General features: G+C 42.7%; 1 protein-coding gene across 2 annotated transcripts in view; it reads left to right on the forward strand.

Annotated features, from left to right (window-relative positions):
• Positions 1-640: 640 nt before the first annotated feature.
• The window catches only part of bcl11aa (BCL11 transcription factor A a), a 51905-nt gene continuing 28113 nt past the window's right edge, over positions 641-24432 (forward strand). Inside the window, exons 1-2 of one of the 2 annotated variants that reach the window (XM_018694655.2) lie at positions 641-1012; positions 5247-5696. In XM_018694655.2, coding sequence (XP_018550171.1) covers positions 958-1012; positions 5247-5696 — 505 coding nt within the window. In that variant the 5' untranslated portion in view covers positions 641-957. Of the gene's footprint in view, positions 1013-5243; positions 5697-24432 lie in introns of both variants that reach the window. The other variant, XM_018694654.2, reaches the window with a different exon arrangement.

Here is a 24432-nt window from a genome sequence, read left to right on the forward strand (position 1 = left end):
CACGGAAATGCACAGCATGCACGGAGTTAGTTCACACACACACAAACACACACACACACACTTCTCCGCTTTGTGGTATATGTAGCGGTATTATATCCGCCCCCCTCCAGTGAGCTCCTGTCCGCGGCTTCCTTTGCCCTGTTTTGCGTCCACCTCTCTCTCTCTCTCTCTCTCTCTCTCTCTCTGTCTCTCTCTGCATATTGCTTTCATTAGACATCTCGGTCTCTCTCTCTCTCTCTCCTCTCTCTCGCTCTCTCACTTGCACACACACACTCCTCCCTCCCTCCAAGTGCTTCTTGTCCGGCCCCCCTGATCTCTGTGTCCATTGGCTTCCACCGGGTCTATTTCTCATGTCCAGCCCCCCCACCCCCCCCTCTCCCTCCCTCCCGTCTCTCTCTCTCTCTCTCTCTCGCTCTCGCTCTCTCTAATGACCGTCCATTGGTGTTGTTATTGCGCGTCCCGTCCGTCCCTCCTCCCACTCCCACTCCCACTCGGGTGCCTCGGCCCTGCCCATGTTTTTGTATGTCGGGTGTCCGTCCATCGCCTGACGTTCAAGTTCGCCCGGAACGTCACGTCCGTGCACTTGAACTTGCACAGCTCAGGGGGGGGGGAGGTGGGGGTGGGGGGGTGAGGGGAGGGGTGGTGGGGGGGAGGGGGGGGCTTTTGCCATTTTTTCCATCTCTCTCCCCTTCTCTCTCTCTCTCTCTCCATCCACCTCTCTCTCACTCTCTCTCTCTCTTTTTCTCAGCTCTCCTTTCTCAAAAAAGCCATGACGGCGATCCCGCGATCCATCTTCGCCTCCGCGCCATCTTTGTATTATTTCTAATTTATTTTATTTTTTTTCTTGTGGATGTCAAAGGCGTTGGATGAAGATATTTTTTGCCCCACCGGAGTCTCCTCTCTAACCCCGGCTCTCCCCGATGTGATCCGCGCTGAACGCCGCCGCTGCCAGCCACCATGTCTCGCCGCAAGCAAGGCAAACCCCAGCACTTAAGCAAACGGGATTTTTCGCGTAAGTAGAGATGAAAGAGAAAGAAAAAACATGTCATTTCTGGCTCCTTTTCAGTTCATTCAGCAAAGGGAGGAGGAGGGAGGGGGGGGGGGGAGGACAGCAAAACAGGAGCTTGTGGACACCGGACGCACCGCTCGGACCCGCGGTCAACTGGACTTAATAGCGTGAAGAGAAAGTGCGACAACCTCGTGCGTAAAAGCCGCTCGGAGATCCCACAGAGCCCCAGCAGAGAGAGAGAAAAAGTTTTGTGTGTCGGTGTAAACCCGTTTCTGCTTCTCTGTTTCGCGGCCAGAACGTGCATTCACAGGCTGTTAAACTGCACTCGCTGTGGCTCCGGTGCCCTCACGGTCGCTCCGGTCAGTGGAAACGCGCAGGGCTCCCCGTAGCAGAGCGCGTACTCTCCGCGGAGGATCGTGAAGAAATCACCCCCCCCCCCTCAACCTCTGCCCCCCCCCACCACCACCACCACCACTACCACCACCAGAATATCACTGTCTGATAGTTCTGCAGGCAGGTTTCATCTGCTCTCTCGTTCTATTTTTGGATTATTTTCAGAAAAAAAAAAAAAAACTTGGAGGTGGATGTTTGGATCGAGGGGGGAAAATCTTGTGCCCGAATGTTTACAACTGCCTCCCCCTAACAGCAGCTCAGGGACAGGGACACAAATCGATTTACTCAGCATACTTAAAAAAAAAAAAAATCAGAATGCCTATCATGTAAAGGCAGTTTATTGGTGTAAAGTTTAGATGAGATTGTTTCTTCCTGAAACAGTCAGCAGAGTCTGTGCAGCTCAGAGTTAGACAAGAAACACAGCAACAGGACAACGGTATATTTAGTCCTATTTCTGTGAAATATAATTTTCTCATTCAGCCAAATTTGGACAACAACAACAACAAAATATATAAATTAAGATTCCATTGCTTCACGTACAGTTAAGGAAAGGCACAATATCAGGTAATCTGTGGACTGCAGCTGCAGCGTGTGGGGGAAACGCGACCAGATTCCAACTATGTCTAGTTGAGAATCCGTCTTTACGCACAGCGTCTATTTATCACCAAAGTTTGTAGTTTTTTTTTTTTTTTTTTTAAGTTGAATGGATTTATTGAGATGCAGAAATCAGATATGTGACGAGAGCAGATGACTGTGTTTGGGAACTGCGGGGCGATTGCCCAAAGTGGCGTTTATCACCACACCATGTGCCGTACTGTGCGCCACCTCGGAGCTTTTCAACGGCTCACCAAGTGGCTACATACATAAAAGAAGAAGATATTTGGGCATGTTTACGCATCGTTGCTTGATTATGTTTCGATATGTTGACTAGCTGTCGCTGTGTTTGGTTTGGAGAGAGAGAGGCAGAGAGAGAGAGAGAGAGAGAGAGAGGGAGAGAGAGAGAGAGAGAGTGTGTGTGTGTGTGTGTGTGCGTGTGGCAACGGCTGGGTGACAGCGCAGTCACCATGGCCAAGCGTCGTCGCTAGGAGGCAGAGCGCGATCAGAAAATCCAGCGCTGAACTTGAACCTGATCAGTTTCACCGCAACCCCTATCTACACGGGCTACTATTTGGCGATCTCTTTAGAATAAAGGGAGAGTATACAAGACACGGGACATGGAGGGGGGTGGGGGTGTGGGGGGTGCGGTGGGGGGGTGGAGGCACCCCAGTCGCCAGATCTACTATTCCTCTTTATCACCTCAAAGCCACTTTCTCTCCCTGTATCTCCCCTTTTTGTTCATCACATTTTACATACGCGCAGGCTGCAATCAGCATATGCAGGAACACTGTGATATGCCTGCAGACCTCACCCCCCCCACCCCACCCCCAAACATTACACCACACACACACACACACATTTCATTTTGCATAGAGGTTCACATTTGTTACCAGTGGGGCTCAGATTTCGGCCTGTCGCTGTAAGCAAACATCCAACCGTCATTATTTCTTCTTTTCAGCACTCAGAGAAATGTAGAAAATGAAAACAGTGTGTTCATTTTCTACATTTCCTACAATTCTATATTTATGTAATACTATTTCACCTACTCTACATTTCACCAGTGTTTGCTTTTTAACAATATAATCAGGATGGATTTCAGTAGTAAAATGTAACAACACTCAACTGTGTTTTTCTCTGTTCCAAGTCCACACTTCCTTCTCCAGGTTAAATTACATTATCAGTAATTTCCGTATTTTGCAAAGATGGAATTATATTTCACATAGTTTCTTCTGGGTAGTGAGTCAGTAGACCAGCTGCTAAGTTTTTATAGTTGTGCTCTTTGTATAGATTCATCAGACAGGTGGAACTTACAGTAAAAGGGTTTCCATGTATACCTTAATTTTTAGATGTATTTGTTCTCCTTTAGGAAAAGTGATATTATTGCTCTGCATGTTTTGATATGTGAATTGAGTGCACAGACACATAATCCTCCTTTATTTCACCTAGCTGCACTGTCTTAAAAATAGATACAAACGAGGGATTTATATGTGTCCATATTTTTTTTTAAACTGAACTCTGTGCATGAAGACTAGCTTCATATTTTTATTTTTTATTTTTTTTACAAAACCCCCTTTTTTTTTTTTTTTTTTAGTTCTCTTATCCTCCCACCTCATGCTCCATTAAATCCAACAAAATGTTTTTTCAAACCCCGGATATCCGCTCTTGAGTTCAACCTTAGAAGTGAGGGGCTTATGCAGCTTTCATTAATTTCTGTTTTTGTTGTTTTATCCTGCAAATTTAATGCCCCTCGTGTGGCACTGTGCTGACCTGAAGTTAAATCAAAGAGGAGAAGGATTGGTGGGTGGGGGGTGGTAGTGAAGGAGACTGGGGCGGGGGGTGATTTGGTGGAGGCGGTAGTGGTGGTGGTGTTGGTGCAAGCCAGGAATTTATCATGTTATCTCCATGTCCCAGTTTGTGCACAGATGTCGCACAGGATTGCGGTGTTCAAATGATATTTCCTTGAGGGGACGTAGTCCAAATTCAGACCCTATCTCTCTCTCTCTCTCTCTCTCTCTCTCCCTCTCTCTCTCTCTCTCTCTCTCTTGCACACACACACACTCGTACATTACCACACACACTTTGTTACACATGCATGCACAGGAACCCTATCCCTTTTATCAGACAAAATCTGTACCAATCACCCAGACAGTGAAAATTAAAATCTATTTTTTGATTCTCAGTGGTTTTAAGTTCATTAAAATGTGAAATTGGCTGCTGAGTAAAGAAGGTCAACATGCATTAGGCGGCTAGCACAGAGTCAGACTCTTCACCTTGGACTGGAAGATTTTCTTAAAAAGAGGGACAGTGAATTATGTTCTCCCATTTCACTTCTCTAATTCAGTGGGCCACTCTGTTCACACTCCTCTCCCTCCACTGAGCTTGACAAAAGGCTTCTTAAAAAAGTAGTCAGGAGTTAATCCGGCCTCGGAGGGGTGAGGAATCGGGTTGAACGGCTCATTTTGGGGTGATTTCCCGCTGTACAAGCAGCTGGTATCTAAGAACTATAAGTCAGGCACATGTACGAGGAACAGAGACAGAGGGGAAGAGTTTTTCTTCTCCCTGACACATTCTCTCTGTGCCGCCTGCCTTCCCTTCCCTTTCCCCGGCACGTATGTTGGATATGTTTGTGACAGTTTTCCCTTGTGCTGATTACAGTATCAAACCCTGTACAAACAAGGTTGGGGAAATGAAACTCATCCATATATTTAGTTTTTTGGTGAATGCTGCATGTAACCATCATTTTCTTATGTTTCCCCTGTCATTGGGTATGAAATTGGTATCTTTTAGAAATCTGATTTGAGCTTTGCAACTATTCAGGATATCATTTCCCACCATTTATTCTTATGATGTGTGATCCAGATCAGCTTGCATTGTAATCATTTTTCCTGCATTACATGCATTTCTATCATTACAAGGCAGATTTTCTCACCCCCTTTATTGTGTGTACCACATGGCAGGCTTTTATTTAGCTTAGCCTCTTTAACTCTGATCTTCTATGTGACAGAACGAGAGAGGTTTTGTGGACTGTTCCTTGTCATCAGATCCCACAAATAGTTGTATCAATAGGTTTAAATTACAGGAGAGAAAAAGAAAAATATAAACATGTGGTTGTTGCTTTTCTGCTGAGAGTAAGCGTCACCTTCTAATTTACTCTTTTTTGCTCACTCCCCCCGCCACCCCCCCACCCTCCCATCTTCTTCTCCCTCTTTCTCTCTGCTTGTCCCCCCCCCCCCCGCCTCACCAGCAGCCGAGCCCCTCTCCACGGCCGTCGTCTCATCGGAGGAGCTGTCGGAGCGCTGCTCGGAGCACTCGGAGGAGAGCGGCAGCCTCAACGGGCACCATCCCGGCTTGACCGTGGGCCGGCTGGCCCGGCTGGGTCATGACGCTCACCCCTCTCTGGAGCAGGACCTGCTGACCTGCGGCCAGTGCCAGGCCACCTTCCCCCTGGCAGACATCCTGCTCTTCATTGAGCATAAGAGGAAGAGATGCCATGGGCCACCATGCCTGGCCGTGGGCCGGGGACTGGACAAGCCCCCCTCGCCCTCCCCGGGCCTGGCCCTCACCCCGTCCCCCGCCCTTGGTTCCCTGCGTAGTCGGAGGCCTGTGGAAGTGGGCGTCCAGGCCACGCTGGCGGACGACGATGATGATCGGCTCTCATCACCCCGGGGGATTTGCCCCAAACAGGAGCCCCTCCCAGGTAATCATACTGCTTTCACACCAGCCAATGTAGATCACCTTTGGCTGGATTTTTACCACAGCTGCTACAGTGCTTTGAACTAAAACAAAGAAGCAGCAGCTTTACTGAGGCAAGGGTTGTCTGATCGTTTTTCTAAGATGTGCGTCTGCCTGTGTGAGGGTAAATTCTGATTAAAATCTGACAGAACAAAGAAAATAGACAATAAGTGGTTCAGTCTTTCCCTTAGACATTTTCTGAATTTGTTGAGGCATACATGTTATCCCACAGCTCGGAGGCAGCTTTCAGGGTCCAGATTCTACTTTTCTAATCAGCACGTTGTCGTTTTAGATGTGTGTATAGCCCTGGATGGCTTTATGTTTTCTGCGAAGTCAGGTCTTGTTTTTGCATCATCAATGCATTGTGTGTGTTTGTGTTGTGGTATGACAAGCCAGTGTAGTCTGCAGTCTAGCCTATGAATGCTCCACTATAGCTCCAGACTTGTGGGGGCTGTAGTAGTAGTCCGACCAAGACGTGTTTGGAGGGACACACATGCCAACCCTGGTTATGGCAAGAAATCTGATTGGTTGAGATTTGTTTCGGGGTGGGTGTTGTTAGACAAACAACAACAGAGGGACGTCACAGGTAGGGAGGAAACCAGCGAGAATACGCCTCTGTTCTCTTTCACAGATGACCCAAAAGCGCACACACTGGTTTGATTTAGGATGGCTCTCTCTCTCTCTCTCTGTCTCTGTGTGTATGTGTGTCTCTATCATCTTTTGTTTGTACTGACTAGTGTAAAGGGGAGTGTGTATGTGCGCATGTGTGTGGGTAAGAGTGTAAGACAATGTAACAGATCTTATCAACCAAAGTCTGACCAGCTGTCCTTCTACTGATCCACTGAATTCAATGCAGAATGAGTATGTGTGAGGGAATGTGTGTGTGTGTGTGTGTGTGTTTTCCCAGTTTGCCCATTCTGCCCAGTTTGACCATGGTGACCAAATCCCACAGGCAAAGAGACATGGGTGACCTTGACTTTGTGGTACCACTGGTCAGTGTGTGTAGTGCACTTTTTAGATGTTTGCGTGTGTGTGTTTGGTATGTGTGTTTGTGTGTGCAGATGGGGGATCATTGGTTGAACTGGTTGTAGGAGTGTGTTTGTGTGTGACTTTCAGTCTGGGGAGTAACTGCAGCCTCTTTCTGGGATTGGGTGCGCAGAATGTGTGTTCTTGCAAAGCGTAAGTGTGTGTGTGTGTGTGTGTGTGTGTGCATGCATCTCTCTCATGTGGCCCTAGCAGATGTGTCCTGCTCTCGGTGTGGTTTCCCCCCTTCCACTGCCACATCTTACCCGACTATATGCAGCCCAGCTCTCCATCTCTTTTCTTCTTTTCCTTCTCTGAGTTTACCTCCATACCAAATGTCATAGGTAAAATATATGATTTACCTCTGGTTTTATCTTTTCCCGTCCATCCCGTCTCTTTTTCCAGTGCAAGAATCAAATAAGATGCGAGAGGAGAGAGGGAAAAGCCACTTTTAGTTTTGCTCATAGTGGGAAAGTCGTTTATTTAAAGCGTCTTAACACCACTAATTATTTGTTGCAGTGCCATTCTTTTTTCTTCCTTGTGAATTTTAATTAGCAGTAGTTTTTAGTGGCGGGCTGCCTGTACTAAATTAGCTGTTACAGAGAGAGAGAGAGCGAGAGAGAGGGAGAAAAAAGGGGGTGAAGATGAAATAGAGCAGCAGAAACACACAGGCAAAATACACTATTTATCACTTTGCTCGTTGAATGCAGCTCAGGAATCCTAAATGTTGTAGTTTGTTTTCCATTTTGTCATTTCCGCATTTGTGTGTGAGAGGAAATAAGCACAATAAGCTGTTAAAGGCATTACTGATCATTTCTTTTAACTGATTTCAGTTCCCACTTTTGAAATTTGTATTTACAGAGAGTTAAGATGAGGAATGTTGTTGTCAGTGAAAGATATTTTTGACCTTTGGCCTTTATCTTTAAGGCACTGGAGACAAATCTATCCAGTAAATATCAGCTGGAAGGAGTTAATGCAACATGAGACTGTGTGTGTGTGTATCTTTTTTAGTCAAACCTGCATGTCTCTCTGCAGTAACTATACGTTTCAACACACACCCACACCCAGTCCTACACACACACACACACACACACACACACACACTCACAGACACTCACCAGCTAAACTGGGTTATTAGAGCGATTTACATCATAATACAGGCGTCTGGCTGCTTCAATAGCGTTGTGTGTGGGAACGTCTTGGTAGGAACAGCTGTACACTCAGACAGGAGAAGAAAACAGGACAGCAGCGTTATATATCTTGTCTGATGTTGACGTCAAGCTGAACAGCAGACAGACCGAGCATTATTAAATGTTTGCTGTTTGGAAATTTAGACCGAAAAGGAAAAAAAAGAACAGTCCATCTGCACAAGGAATTCATCATTTTATTTACGTCTATCCCTCTTTAATTGATGCTTTTTTGGACCTTCTCTCAGCCACTGGACGCACACCAGCACAAACACCACCTCACTTGCTGAATTTACGCAACACATTCATTCTGATAGCCGATAATTAAAGCCAGTATTTTCCTCCCCCGACCCCAGCTTTCATCCTAATTGACCCCAAACTGTCACGGTGAAGTAAATATGTGAAAGACAGAAAAAAAAAACTGCTGGAATTTCAGCTGCGATTAAAGCTGTCCAAAAGCATTCCTAATGACAAAAAAAGGAGGTGAGGGAAGAATGCGTGTGTGTTTCTTATTTGTAAATGCTGGCTTGGTGTTCCTCTGCGTCTTGTAGGTTTTCCTTACAGAATATATGGCCTCTTTTTCAGCCAGTGAGGCACGCACACCTCCAGTTCAGCAAATATGTATTGTATATTCAGAAAATCTTTTCACACTTCTTTTTTTTTTTTTTTACCTAAGAGACATGAGATATGCCAGTTTAATAATGATGACTGACCTCACTATTTTAAGTCTAACATTATTTCCATTGGGTTGAGGTTTTAATGCTCATGCTCAATCTGTACTTATTTTAATCAGTAACAATATGAGCCAAATGGATCGCTTTCAATTTGTCTCATAATTTTGGGGGATGTACTCATCTAATTCTAATAGTAGTAACAATACTACTACTAATAATAATAATGATAATAATTAAATCTGACTTCTTTGAAAAATCCAGGGAATATTTTTCATCTCGTGTTGCAGGAAATCAGACATTTTATCCTTTATCTCTACAAATGTAGCATGTTTTTCTGTCTATATCATGTGGGGGCTGTATGGCTGCTTGTTGTGAAATGTGTATCAGCATTTATGGTCAGAGTGCTACAGAGCTGCTCTGGTTGCTGCGAGGCTCAGAGGAACACAAAGCGTCGGACTTGTGCCGGAACGCTGCTATTTACATATCAAACAGCTCCGATCGAGGAGAGCTGAGACTTTACCTGTATGTGTGTGTGTGTGTGTGTGTGTGTGTGTGTGAGTGAGAGAGCACAGTACAGGCAAAATGCCGATCAGTCATGCAAAAAGGCAGCATACCTGCCCACCCACACCATACAGACACACACACACAGAGACACACACACATGCACGGTTAGTACTCTCTCTCTTGCCCATTTATTCTATTAATCCCTGACTGAGATGAAAATTCTGATTATAATCCCAGAGGCGCCCCCCATTCAGAAACAGCATCACTAATGTATGTCTCAAAAGAGAGGGGGTTTGCATGTGTGTGTGTGTGTGTGTGTGTGTGTGTGAATTTATGTGTATGAATGGCTATGTCTCTCTCTCTTTTCCTTTTAACGAAAAGTGGTTGCAATTTAGAAAAAAAAAAAAAAATTCTTGGCTCGAAAATTGAAATTTAGAATGAATTCTCAGTGGGTTATTTCTAGAGTGAGTACAATTTCTGCTGTCCAGTTTGCCAGTTGATTTCTTATAATTACCATCCAGAATTTAATCCTGCCCTCTACGGAAAATCAGTGATAATATGTGTGTTAATGAGCTGAAATTGATATGTGGCCAGTGCAAAGAATTATTCATCTTATTGACCACTGATTTGTGATAAGCTCTGTTAGCTCATTACCAGAGATATTATCAGTAGCTGTACATGATGATAAATCCAGACATTTTTTGAGACTCATTTCATAAAACACTTTTTAGCTCCAAAATATCAGGCTCTCAGTCCGTCACTCTGGTCAGCCCACTTAAGAGTCATCCTGGCTTGAAGCCTTGTATCGTGAGAATTTTTAGACTGTGATCTAGTGATTAGCAATTAGCTTATCATCACTGGCTAATGCCATGCACCTCAATACACATTAGTGCATTTTTAACACCCATTCATTGTCTGGCTCTGTGTCAGATCTCTCTTTCTCTCTCTATCTCATGTCTGTTCACTCCCTCCTCTTTTTTCTCTTTTTTCTCTTTTGGCTCATGCGTCTGTCTCTCTCCCTCCAACATTAGCAGTCAATGCAAATCCGGGACAGCCAATTGATACTGAGTCAATTACAGTATGTTTGGTATGTGTGTTTCATGCCATAGCACATCCCGACGAGCCTACAAAGAGATTTCACACACTGGCTGCCATTACTAATCTATTGTTGCTCTCTCTGTCTGTCTCTCTTTCAATGTAAGATTTTATTTAGTGGACTCAAGTGCAACATTTGAACTCCTGCATTTCTCCCCCAGTGTGGTGACAATCTGACTGTGTCGGCATTTTGAATGAGCTTACTGAATGTAAACATGATGCTTTGTGTAGAAAATATCAGTGGCAGGATAACACAGGCCACTGGAATGACTGAAAAAGCTAATAATCTGCCACCAAAGCCAAAAGACTGTATTGTATTTTATATACAGCACTCTCACAAAAAAAAATCTCCATAAACTGCTTATTGGCAAAACTGTTGATTATAGTCTGTGTATTTACATGGTGTGTCTGCAATCCAGACAGGCCAAAAAACTTGGAATTCACTGCCGACAAAATTTAATTTAAAACAAGGATTGAAAAGGCGTGTTTGGTGTTGCTCAAAATAGAATGTGAAGCATTTAATGTGAATTTAAAGTTGCTTCTCTCTAGCCTGTGCTGGGAAAGTCCAGACTGGTGAACCTGTTGATTTATCCTTTATCCTGTTTGGTAATGTAATACTCACAGAACACACACAGACTCAGATACACGCCCATATTTTGTTACATAAGATAGTATTAGTGCAGCAGAGCTGAATTGCTGAACTAAATCTAGTCTGCTCTAAGTCCTGGCTCTTCATTTAAAACGGTCCTTCAGAAACTTAATATTTCACTTTGATAAAGTTGGGGGACTCATGAGAAACAGATTAAAAAGGAATCTTGAAAATCAAAGCAGAAGAAGCAAACATATCCTGACGTTTAGTTAAGAGTTTGGGCCAAACTCCAGAAATACAGCATCCTGCATTTCCTATAATACAGATAATATATTTTATAAACCTCCTCTGTGTAGTGAACACCTACATCTTTCAAACTCTAGCTCCGGTTTTAATTGTCTGGACAAAGCAGTTCTATAGCCACAGAAGACATTGGTAATAACCAAGACGAGTAAACTGGTCTTTTATTGTAGAATCTGCGGAGCTCCCCTTTAAATGACCATGGGTTAACCCAGAGGCTGCTGACGTGCCTTGAAGCAAGACAATAGACAGGGTCAGAGCTGTTGCTCTGAACCTGACCTCTAACCTTTCTGTGGAGTGGAGAAGAGTAGAGGAAAGATAATTTCCCTGTGGCAACAAGTCCTCCAACCTAAATGACCATTGTGTGTTGTTTGTCCTTACCCTTGGATATGACCCAGAGGAGCATACCAGTGGCTGGTGTATTGGTCCTTTGTTGTCATGGTAATGATAATAAACATGCAGTTAAGGTTATGGAACCATCATGTTTTGGTTAGGTTTAGGCACAAAAACAACTTGGTTAGGTTAAAGGGAAACAGACAGTCCTGTATACTTCATCATCTGACTTTCTTTGATACAGTCAGAACAGCTACAGTCTGCAGGGGTCACCTGATAACAAAACTTTTTTTTGCAAATTAGTTTCATCACTGAGCAAATTATTTTACACGGATTAATATCACAAGATAGATACTTTTACAGCACTATCTAATGAGTCTTTGTTGGGGAAATGGTCCGGCAGCTGTTCCGAGGGTTTGGAATAAATAGAGGAAGAGCAAGGCATGCTTAATTGAATATGTAATATCCTCTATTTATTTTCTATGTATCTGTATAGAGTGGGAAAAGAGAGGAGATCCCTGTTAGTGATTAGTGATTTGAGGATAACAGCAGGTTCTGTCAATGTAACAATGTAATATCACAATATGAAAACTTTTACAACAGTCAGTATGTTTCTGGGTCAAATGTCCCGGTTGCACAGGCAGACCCATGGCACATGTAACTGTGCAGCGTTTTGCATGTGCGGCGAGTTTGGAATAAATAGAAGAAGAGCAGGGTATGAGCCACCACCACCACCACGGATGTACAGACAACAACAACATCAAAGCGTTAAAAAAAAAAAAAAAAAAAAAATCCAAGGGAAAGACATCATGCTGCCCACTCACTTTGATTGACAGCTAGTCCCTGGGAAGCGCGGCGCAGACACACCACGGCGACGACGACCAAAGATGGAGACAGATCTGTAGAAAACAAAAGATCTCCCAGAATATTGTGGTCAGCAAACCATTCTGAAAACAATGACAACAGCAGAGGACAATAAAACATTAAAAAGACCAGTGTTACTTCCCAGTTTGTGCTATTTACAGCGGTGACAGTATGTCAGTGATGTGTGTGACGTCAAGCGGACTACTGTACACGCTCAGTGATGGAGGATTGTTTATTGATCTGGCTCTTTGTGTTTATGCGAATGATTCGACATCCACGCTACATTTACTCCTTCGTGGTGAGAGGGAAAGCTGCTGTTTTTGGCTCACTTGCTGCTCGCTGTGTGTGAGTGTTTATTCCTGTGCACTCATAGACAGACACACACACACACACACACACACACACACACACACAGACCCACACACTCTGCTTGGTCTGCTCAGGGGGAGCACATGTAACTCAACTCTCTTATTATGTTGAAGGCAGTTGAAGGCCTGTTCATAAAACAGTTTATACACTACAAAGCTTATTTATATAGGCCATTGGATTACAGACTGGCTCTACACACACACACACACACACACACACACACACACACACATACAAACATATATTCAGATCTCACTGCCTGGATACATGTTCATTCATTGGTCCTTCTCTCTCCATGAACCTGCTATTACATATACAACATGCTTACGTGAGTGTGTGTGTGTGCTTATAGTGTGGCATGAGTGAACATGAAATAGCATGTGTGTATGTGAGCTGGCAGTGTGGATGCAGGACATCCCCTGGTTAAATGTGCCAGGGCTGAGCTGGCAATGTGTGTGTGGCCAGTATGTGTGGAAGGGCCTGGCTCCTTGCTCTGGTTTCATGTTTCCCATTTGGCTGAACTACTACTACAACTGCAGCACAGAGCGGCACACACACCACTCACACACACACACACACACACATGCTGCCATGCTGCGACTATGTGTGTGTGTTGGTAAGTAGAGCGCATACAGTGTATGCACAGCTCTACAAGTATGAGTGGGTCTAAATCTTTTATTTTGGCATAGTGAGTGTGAGGCTGTTTCCTCCTCTCACTCCCACCACCTTTTCCACTTTACGTCCTTCTTCTCAGCAAATTAAAAGTAAAATTAGTAGAATTCATCCTCAAAGCAGGATAACATATGTAATGCCTGTAATCTCAGGCAGCTTACTTTGTGTTTTTTTTTTCCCCCCCAACATACAAGTCACTGCAAACAGGCAACACAGGCTGACCATGGACTGTGATGGCATTTAACAGTTTGTTTGTTCTCATCACCTTCAGTCTGAGACCACAGAGAAAACTCCATCAACAAGCTCAATCATTTATAGCAATGAAGTCGCGGACCTATGTATTTTTTAAATATAAAAACTACTGTGTTACAGTAATTCACTTTTAAAGAGACAACATTGTATCTCCAAATCTGGTTGATTTTTTTTCAGTTTTTCTGTCTCTGGTTGAGCAAAACAGAGAATGTGAAGATGTTGTGAAGGTGTGATGGCTCTTTTCACCATTTTCTGACATTTGGCCAAGCAATTCAAAATCAAGGAAGTGATCGGATTAATTGGTGACGAAAAACTGTCCTTTTTTCTTTCTCCCTCCCTCTTTCTCTGAGTTTGTGTATGCGTGTGTTGGTGTGTGTAATAGTCCATTGTCTGGTGTATAAAACGAGGTTTGACCAATATCTGGTTTGATAATGTTGGTAATGTTTTGTCGGGATCCCACGAAGGGTCGCAGAATGCACATTACCCACAAAAATGCACCAGTGAACCATACACACACGTACAATCTACAAAGACACAAGATGATTAATATTATAGGAGAGAAGAAAAAACATATCTCTGCTCTGCCAAATCATCCTTCCCTTTCCCCTAAATTTGCTATTTTCTTATGCGAGTTTATTTCTGAAACTGGTTCGAAATAAAACAAGTAAAAATCAGTCATTGCTCATAATATACACATATGAAAGTGGTGATGGGGATTGTTTATAGACACTGCTTTATATTGGGGTCACAAGCCAAAGAAGTTGGGAAGCACTGGTCTATGAAATGAGCTTGATCTGACTTCAGTATACCATCACATTTTAATTATTATCATTACCATCCTGAGTTTTAAAGTCTTGTGTTTGTGTGTCCCATCATGGATGATGATGTTTCCACTTTTTTGGAGATATATAAACAAAAATGTTTTCAGCTCCAAAAAAAAAAAAGGGGGTCATATAAAAATGAACCTTATTATGTCATAAACATTAGGTATTGTCACGTTAAACCTGAGCCCATAATTACACTTCCGTCCTCAGATGCCGAGGAATAACACTATCTAATGATTCTCCAAACACGCACACAACATGTCTAAGGAACTCCCCCACCGCTACCAGCAGCACTGACTTTTCCCGATAATTTGCGGAGGCTCATTTGAATTTTAAGCGCTACTTTAATCTTCAAAGCTCAAATAGCTTTATGAATATGCATGCAGTGGGCAGACTTTAGTTCATTACCTAGTTGTAAATTCTAATGACCATTAGGCCCTCACAGTAATTGCCAATTGTTTTGCATTTTTGATTGGCCTATTACCATGCGCATTCGTGGTGCACATCAGCTACGCTTGTCAGAGCCGGCATGTCAAGGGGTGTTTGTGTGTGTGTGTGTTTTCATGCCTGTGTGTGTATTTTCTCATTTGTGCCTTGGGTGAGAGATATCAGTGTGTGTGTGTGTGTGCGCATGCGTGTGTGTGTGAGAGCTGGGTGTGTTTTTTAGGCTAATATAAATGAAAGTTGCATTTTTTTTAATTGTGTGAAGACGAGCCAGAGATTGGACATATTTAATTTACATGATGTCTTGTCTGTTCCCTCATTACACTGCTTGTTTCTCACAAACACACACACACACACACACACACAAAATATACCAAATGCAAACCATCTGGCTCTCTCCTGTACGTGTCTGTCTTGACATGGTAAAATGATTTCTCAATGCCCATCTCTCTCTCTCTCTCTCTCTCTGTCAGCCTATTCATTTTTAGTGTCACCCCCCCTTTCTGTTTCTCCTTGAACAAACAGATGTCAGATACCTCTCTTTTCTCCTTCCTCGTCCCTCCCTAACTCTATCTAAGGCTGCCATTTTGGAGACAGTGATTCGTCTTCCTAAGTGAGTTTCTCTGTAAACATGCCTCCCTAAAAAAACGAGAGAGAAAGAAAATGAATTCCATTGTTCTCTCCTCAGCAGAAAAATGCGTCTCTTTCTGTGTGTGTCATGCAGTTGTGCATACAAGAAAATAGGCACCTGTGCGTACACACTCACTTACGGACACACACCTTACGCTTCCTTTGTACTCAGACAGAGGCCTGTTCTGACACTGTTTTTTTGTGAGAGGAAGACAAAAGAAGAAAGTCAATAAAACAAATTAATTTTCATCTAATAATGAGGCTGCACAATTAAGAAAATGAGAACAAAGACAGAAAAGCAGCAATAACAAACAAGAACAACTGGTGCTCAGGCACCAATCTTTATGTTTTCTTCTTCAGTTCCCTTTGTTGCTTTTTTCCCCCCTCATCTTCTCCCCCTCCTTTTCCACCCCCCCCACCACCCACCCAAAGACACACACATACACACACATTTGTCTTTTTCCTCACATCTTCCCAGCTTGTGTACAAGCGCTGTGAGGAAGATATGTGAACCTACATAGCGATGAAAAGGAATTCTTAATTGCCCAGAAATGAGCGATGTTACAAATGGCGGTGTAATGGACGCAGCCGAGTGTAAGAAGTGTGTGTGTGTGTGTGTGTGTGGTGTGTGTGTGTGTGTGTGTGTGTGTGTTTTGAGGAGTTGTCTCCAGTGGGACTCACGAGGCCTGTTTCCTGAGGTCTCTTTTAGCCCCCCTACAAATACTCACACACACTCACACACACACACACACACACACACACACACACACCCTATATACCTCTGGCTGCTGTTACTCACTTCAAAGTTGTTAATATTCAACTGGGAAACTGTATCCAGAGCACAGCTAAATTATTAAGCGTATGAACTTTTTAGGCAGTAAGATGAACTGATGGGCCACATCTATGAGATCCTCCTCTTCTTCATGGGTGTGTATGTGTGTGTGTGTGTACATACTGTCTCCTTCTGCCCAATGCCTGGTCTTCGGCCAAGGGCATGCATAATTGATCCTGTGCCCGCTATCATTTTCTTGATGTAATTGCCCCAGTAAGATATGATGAAATCTAATGGATAATTTATCCCCCCAAAATGGATAAAGAACCTTTAAAATGTACTTCTTGGGCATTTGTGTGTGTGTGTGTGTGTTTCATAGTACACAGATATTGCAGGTGTGTGGGGTCAGTCTAAGACAGGTTACTGATATTGTTACCAAGGAGAAAGAAATCCACAAAATGTTGACATTTTTAGGATGTTTTTGAAAGTAAAGTCACCATAACTGCCAGTTTTTAAAGGCAACATCAATCAATATAATTTGATTTGTAATATATATCATTATTAGTGCAAAAAAAAAAAAAAAAAACAACTTAGGAAAAAGTGTAGGAGAGAAAATACATTTTAAAAAATCAACACTTTCCAGGAAAAGTAACAGATTTTTCTTCAGTTTAAGGCTGAGGTCTGAAGGTCACAGCGTATTTCCGCTGCATCAATGAGATTTAAGAAAACCAACTGTGTTTTTTTTAACAGTATATAAAAAAGCTCCAAGAGATTTGAGAGTTTGTTGAATCTTCCCAACCTGTAGCAGAGCCATACAATTATTTAACCAAAGCTAAAACGACAAAATTGCCCTCAAAATTACACTGACAACTTTGTCTCACCTCTCTTCAAATGTTTGACTCAACCTGCTCCCAAAACTCAGCCCTAAAAAAAAAACCCATTTACTTAAAAATAAAGACCTCGCCTCTCTTGTTAAATAAATATTGAAGTGTGAAAGAGACGGTAATTCCTTGAACTCTTGCCCTGCGACAAATAAGCCAGGAGGAAAGCATATCTTTTGTGAATGTGTTTTTAAAGCAACCCCCCCCCCCCAAAAAAAAAAAAAAATAAAATAAAAAAATAAATAAAAATCCAAAAAAGCAAAGAAAGAAAGAGAGCACCCTCACCTGCTCTTTATGAATTTCTCTTAACTTTTCATTCTCTTTCGACTCATCTTCACCTTCTCTTTCTTTTTCCACCTGTTTTTTCCCCCTGTGCTACAGTTTGCTGTTGTAAGACAGATGTGTTTCAACATGCTCTGGACTGTAGTTAACACTGCTGATCACTCTCATTTACACACACGCACACTTTCGCAGACACACACATACTTTTTTATCTCTCTTAATTTAATGGAACCTGTCTCTTGGCCTTTGTTTGATTTTTGACTTTTTTGCTTGTTGAAAAGTTCATAGTGTGTGTGTGTGTGTGTGTGTATGTGTGTCTCTTAAGTGTGTGATTCTGTGTGCGCATGTAACACTCCACCAGACAGAGAAACAAAGAGACAGACACACATGCACGTACACACTGTTTGTCTTTGCTGTACCAGGGAAATGCAGGCCCCAATCTGCAATGTTGTGAGAGGTGTTGGGGGAGGAAAAAAAAAAAAAGACAGAAAGAGAGAGACGGGGGGATGAGGAGGAGAGGGCATAGGGGTAGAGCGCCCTAGGGGGATAGGGGATGTGTGAGAGAGAGAGGGTAGAGTGAGGCAGGAAAGGCTGGGCCCTGGTGGTGGCTGTCCATTAACAGATGAACTTGGCCGACATCCAACTGTTTGATGACACGGATGTCTTAGTGTGTGTGTGTGTGTGTGTGTGTGTGTGTGTGTGTGTGTGGATGGGTGGGTGTGGGAGCTACACCCACACACACACACACACACACACATACAATTACACACGCTATCTTTCCTCATTCTGGCTCTGCATATTAACCCACTGTTAGCATTCAGTTTAAGCTCTCATTCCCATTTTTGTCTACGAGCATACACACCTTCTCTCTCTCTCTCTCTCTGCCTCTCTCACACACTCAAACACATAGTTCAACAGGACCAGCTCAGACTGCTTTGCTGGCATGGAAACTGTGCCATGCAGGGTTAAAGAAGGAAAGTAGAAAAATGAAAAGCTACAAAAAAGTTCAAACACACACTGGAAAAAAAATAAATAAATAAAGAATTACAGCAGATTTCCACTAATGCCCCTGACCTGTCGAGCCCTCCACTTCAAGAGGCAGAAACATAGAAGGCAGGAAAACCGCACAGAGAAAGACAGATAGACAGGTCAGAAAGAATGCAGGAGGAAGTGAAATATACATATTTCTAACCTTTCTGGAACTGTTGCTTGTGTAACTGAGCATGAGTTGACAGTGCAGGAGCACATTTATATTTACAGCAACAGCCGAGGTCAGGAGGTGCAGCAGGAAGGAGGGAGGGTAACACACTTTCTGTAAATTTACACTGCCGAGCTGCCTCTGCTGCTACTGTTGCCTGCCGAGCAGGCTCAGCAGGTTTGATGCCTTGCTTAAGGGCACTTTCATGTCAGTGGTTACTGGTTATAGCATGGTGGCAAAGTGGGTATGAGTTGTGTTTTAACTTGGTAGTTGTAGTTCTTGCTGTCATGATCTTTAATTAAACTGATGGGACTGGTGCTTTGCACGCTGGTGTTTTTTGTTGAGTCCTATGTTGAAGATGTGTGTTATGTTGCTATTGTTCTACTTTTGTTGTTGTTGTTGTATAACAGCTGAGTGCCTTGCTTAGGCCACTTTGCTTTTTAATACGTATACCTCGGTAGTTGTTTTGGTTAAATTATGTTTCAATTATTTTAATAGTGCTTAATGTTTTTCTCATTGTAAAATGGTCCTCATCTTTATCATGTTGTACAAGGCACCATGTCCTATTAACTTGTAACTGCAATCAAAGGTCACATGAGTGTGAGAGCTGTGTGACTGTAAACATACAGGAAATAAGCCATAAAGTCTACAGTTAAACCAGTTAGAAGGTCATACATATGTACTCAGACAGCTAAGTGTGAAGGCACAGACAGACGATCACTCTTGGTTCACAGCTGACGGTGTACAGCTGATGCATGCTATGTCTGTCTGGCCTATTCAGAATTTTGTTTGTATCTTGAAAGAAAAACATGTTTTATATTTGATATCTTTTGCTGATCTTTCACACATGCAAAGTAGGAAAGATTGTTACACTGTCTAGTGTTTTGTTTTTCTGTATGGAAACACATTAATGTATCCAGAAAACTGCATAATGAGCTCCTGTGTAATGATTTTACATTCATAGGAGATGTAAAATTTATACTAAAAATCTTATTTTAGTATATCATAATAGTCAGGACATTGCAGTTGAACTCCTTTGAAGAGTAGAATTAAGGCCCTCACTATTGCTTATTATAATTCATCTTTTTGCAAATAAACAGATATCAGTAGTTGACAATAGGTACAGTATAGATGTGTACTGTGGTTTCTGCTGAGGATGGAAATGTACTTTGGACCTGTGTCACGGTGTCTTTGGATATTTTTATGCCGGTCTTCTATAGCCTCCACATTGTGGTCTCTTGTGGTCAGTGCAAACATAAATCAGAGCTTTCTCTCACAATAAAGGCAACATATGCAGAGATACCCATATACACATGAAACATATACACAATGTTTTTGTGTTCTTAATTTTGTAACTATGTGTACGTAGGAATCCAGACATACAGTCATTTTGCTTGGCTGTTTAACAGTGCATAGGCGTCACATGGTTATGTCATCTGCCAAGGGTCAATGGGTGTATGCTGTATGTACTGTACGTGTGAATGTGTGTGCGCCATATGATAGGATAGGTGGTATGTGGAGTTTATGTTTTCAGTGTAGGCCGTTATAGTACATGCAACATGAACTGTGAACTGGAAACCATGACCTGCACTTGTAAGTTCAGACTGAAACACATGCTGCAAATATAGCACAGTCAGCTTATGTAATGTGCCCTCCTGCAGCCATGTTGGAGGTCCAATTAAACAGACACAGATGATGCCTCTCATTTTGTCACTGACAGGATATGTCTTATTTGATCTCACTATCAAAGTATTACAATGTCTTGCCAACACATTTGATTTGCGCACCAACTAATGTGCAAACGTTCAACAGCCTTTAAGTGATTTTAAAAGCAACCATGTCTCCTAGAAATTATGTTTCCACACAACTAAACTCTAACAGCAAATATGTTTTGTAAGAAATGTAATTGCTGCCTGGCTTATGTTCAGAGGCGATCTTTTTTTTTTTTTTTTTTTTTTTTTTTAGTATGAATGAAACCGCACATTTATTTACAGCAGCAAAGATGCCAGGAGGTGGTTGTGGTGGATGTGGGGAGTGTGCACAACTGTCACACCAGAGACTGCGGTTCACATCCAAAGCACTTTGGTTAAGGTTATGGAAAGATCATGGATTATGTTAAATATAAGTAAACGCATTGTGTCTGAAGACGTTGCAGCTACCTGCTGTAGCTGGAAGTAACTGAACAGAAAGAGTAAAGCTGAGGGCCATAACACTTAAACAGTGAGCTAAAAGATGCTCAAACCCCTCATAGAGCTGATTGAACCATCAGTTGGGTGATAATTCTCTGTGGGCTCATCATCACGAGTGACACTTTCCACATTACATATAGTCATCTTACCATTACTAATTTAAACATTTGATTAGTGTCACTTTAATCTTGTAAATATTCATTGCACTGCTGAATTCGTCTATAGGCTAACCAGCTAACTAAGCATCTGCCAAGATTAACTGCTCGTTTCAAGCTATCTAATCAGAAGCTTGGCTTAACATATTAAACCTAGACTTTTTTCAGATGTCTGTCTACCTTGGTTTTTACAATTTACATTTGAAATGGCCGGTTAACAAAGCCTATTTTCTTTAGTCCTTGATCCTTCTGGCTGTGTATGATACTGTGTTTTTTCTTTAAAACATAATTGAGTCCAGTCGACATATTTTATACTGTAGCATCTTATATGCCAGATACTTCTCATGGGCTAGGGTTAGAGTGCGTGAGTGCAGTGTGTTTGTAGGGGATAGGGGATGGGGTTTGGGGTTAGGGTAAGGGTAGGTTATTGGTGGCCAAGATCCCTGACCACTGCTGCAAAGTCTGCTTAGGCAGGCCAGTGCACCCATAATTTTAACACACACACACACACACACACACACACATACAAACCTAAGACTTGTAAGTGGTGTAACTTACTGTTCCTACCTTTGGCTATATCTCTCCTCAGCCCCCCCCCGCCGCCCCACCTCCTGCGGGCTGTTTGTAGCAGTATTTGCTGCATTAAAAATGAGAGCTGCTTGGCTTGGAGCTACCACATCGGCTACCTTCTTTTCTCCCTGTGCTCTAATCTTATGTAAACACAGAAATCAGCTCCCAGCTCGCTCTGGCAGATGCAGGCCAGCAGTGATGTCCCACTGTGATATATCCCTCTAAATCCAGGATTAAAAGTTTGGAGGCACGGGGTGTTTGGGGGGTGTGGGTGAAGATTGGGGTGGGGTGGGGTTGGTGGTGTCATCTCTATCTCTTCAGTGTATTTATACCTGTGAAAAAAGACAGACTGAACTAAATTCAAATAAGTTGGTTTGAATCTAGGTGGTTTATATGAATGTGCTCAGACTCAGAAGAAAAAAAGCTATAATTGTTCAGGAGAAATAAATGTTTGCACTCCACAGGAATGAAAAAGCCAAATCTATTTTTTTCATGAATGGGAGGGTGGCATCACTACACTTTTAAGTGTCTAGTCTGCCAGAAATCCACAAAACGAAGAGGAAAAAGTGAGGGAGGGAGACAAACATCCCAAAGAGAGACAAAGATAAAGTGGAATAAAGAGACAGAAAGAAAAAGATATCTACACCATGCTGAAAGAGGCATGTTGTGATGTGACCCACGTCCAGGTCCGTGTACGCATAAAAGCATCTGTCTTCAAAGATATATTTTATGTATGTGTGTGTGTGTGTGTGTTTATCTGCGGACTGTGGCTGTCTGTGTGTATCTGTGTCTGTGAATGATCTATGGTTTGTGTTTACCGTGCCATATTTCGGCCTGGCCTGCCGTCACCGGCGTATGAATGATAAATTGCGGATGTCCATCGGATTCACCCAAGCACCTGTGGTCCCTCACTCCCCCGGCCGTGTGGCAGGAGAGCAGAAATAATAAATAAATAGGAAAAGTAAGAGATAAACAAAAAGGCCTCTTAGGGATAGGACTTTTTTTGGTCTCCAGAGCTTGCTTAGGATGCAAGATATTTTGAAGATGTTACCCCTCTTTAACCACTTTTTAGCCTATTTTTGTGAATGTTTTGTGAAAATTTTCAGTCATTATCATCCACCTCTGACCTGAGTCGAGTGTTTCCTTTTTGAATATAGCTTTAAGTGGAGATATTCAGTGTCCAGGTGTATTTTTAGAGCTCTTTCCACTATGTATGGGCATTTTGAAACTGCAACTAAGAATTATTTACATCATTACTTCTAAGTATTATTTGCTCAATTTAATAATTAACTTTTTGTCTGTAAAACACAAGACGACATCTTTACATTTTTTGTCTTATCTGAATTGTCCAAAACCTAAAGATATCCACTTTAACAGTGATTTCTAACAGAAACAAAAGCATCAGCTCTCTCGCCCTCTGTCTCCTGTTAATCTACCCTAATCACAGTAGAACGCTCTTGGACACTTAGTCATCAGTTTATCTTCTAACTGTCTCTATCAATAGCTTATGAAGCTCTGTAACTGCAGATAAAAGAGATTTCCCTCTGAACCTGCAGGTTATTGTTTGACTGGTAAATGAAGATTATCAGATGCAGATTGAGATAATCTAATCATAAAAAAATGTATAATGCATGAGATTCTTGTCTTAGAGGTTGTCTATTCAAATCAGGACAGAGTGTGTAGCTGAAATCATTTGTGTGTTTCACCCAGAACCTTTATTTACAGGACAATGTTCCTTTAACCAAACCGTCCAGTATCAGAGGTATGTGGATTGTGTGGTTTAAGGTGAATGCCTGTTGTTCCACTTGGACAGAACGATCATCACTATGGGCAAAGACTGGTGGAAAATGTGGTTTTGTTGCTTTTTACTGGTTTTGATATGATGAAGCTAGTTTGGAACGAAGCCCGTTAGTGTGTATGAAGCCTGTTATTACAGTGTAGCTGTCAGGAATGTGAGCAGATCAGGACTTTTGTGTTTTTGAGTCACACTCCAATTCATTCCTGATGGAGACTCATCCACGCAAGAGCTCACACACACTTGGAATTTCTGTATTACATTGGTAGCTCCTGCCTGTTCTCCCCATTTCATCCCTGCTGAGACCCAAGCCTGTATGTGTGTGTGTGTGTGTGTGTGTGTGTGTGTGTGTGAACATAGTACTACGCATGTGTAGCTTTAAATTAGCAGTTTTTCTAATGATGTATCTGTGGTGTACAGTGGCCTGATGTTGGACTTGTGGTTTGCAGAAATAACTTGTCAGCTTCGTTTCTGCCCTTTTTCCCTCTCTCCGTCTCTCTCTCTCTCTCTCTCTCTCTCTCCCTCCCTCTGTGTGTGTGTGTGTGTGTGTTTGCATGTCTGCTGTTCCACATGGCTGCGTTCTGTTGACCACAAAGGCCTTCATAGCATCACTACCCGTCCTTTTCCTCCTCCACCTCTTGGTTTCTGTCTCAGGTTCTTCTTGTTTTTTCTCCTTCTATGTCTCTCTCCCTCTCTCTCTCTCTCTCTCTCTCTCTCTCTGCTGTGTTTGTGTTTTCTTGGCCTGCTTGTCTCAGTAACAGTAAATACCCTTGCTACCTGACACAGATCCACCTTTCTACTTGACCGCGCACACAGAGAAGGGCAGCTGTGTGTGTATGTGTCTGTGTGTGTGAGAGAGTAAAAAAGTGTATTCTCCAGTGACCCTCTGCCCTCTGGTTTAAAGGACTGAGTGAATGCACACACACTCTTGCTCACACACACTGTCCCCCAAGCAGCCCCCTTTTCTGACATAAAACACAGGTTTAATCTTTGACACTGTGTCCAAACTGGCCTCTTTGCAGGTGAGGAGAGCCTCCTGGGGAGAGAGAGAGAGAGTGTGTGTGTGTGTGTGTGTGTGTTGTGAAGCTGTTAGTTGTGG

Source organism: Lates calcarifer, linkage group LG16_LG22 (genome assembly GCF_001640805.2).
Source record: "Lates calcarifer isolate ASB-BC8 linkage group LG16_LG22, TLL_Latcal_v3, whole genome shotgun sequence".
Taxonomy (NCBI): Eukaryota; Metazoa; Chordata; class Actinopteri; family Centropomidae; genus Lates; species Lates calcarifer.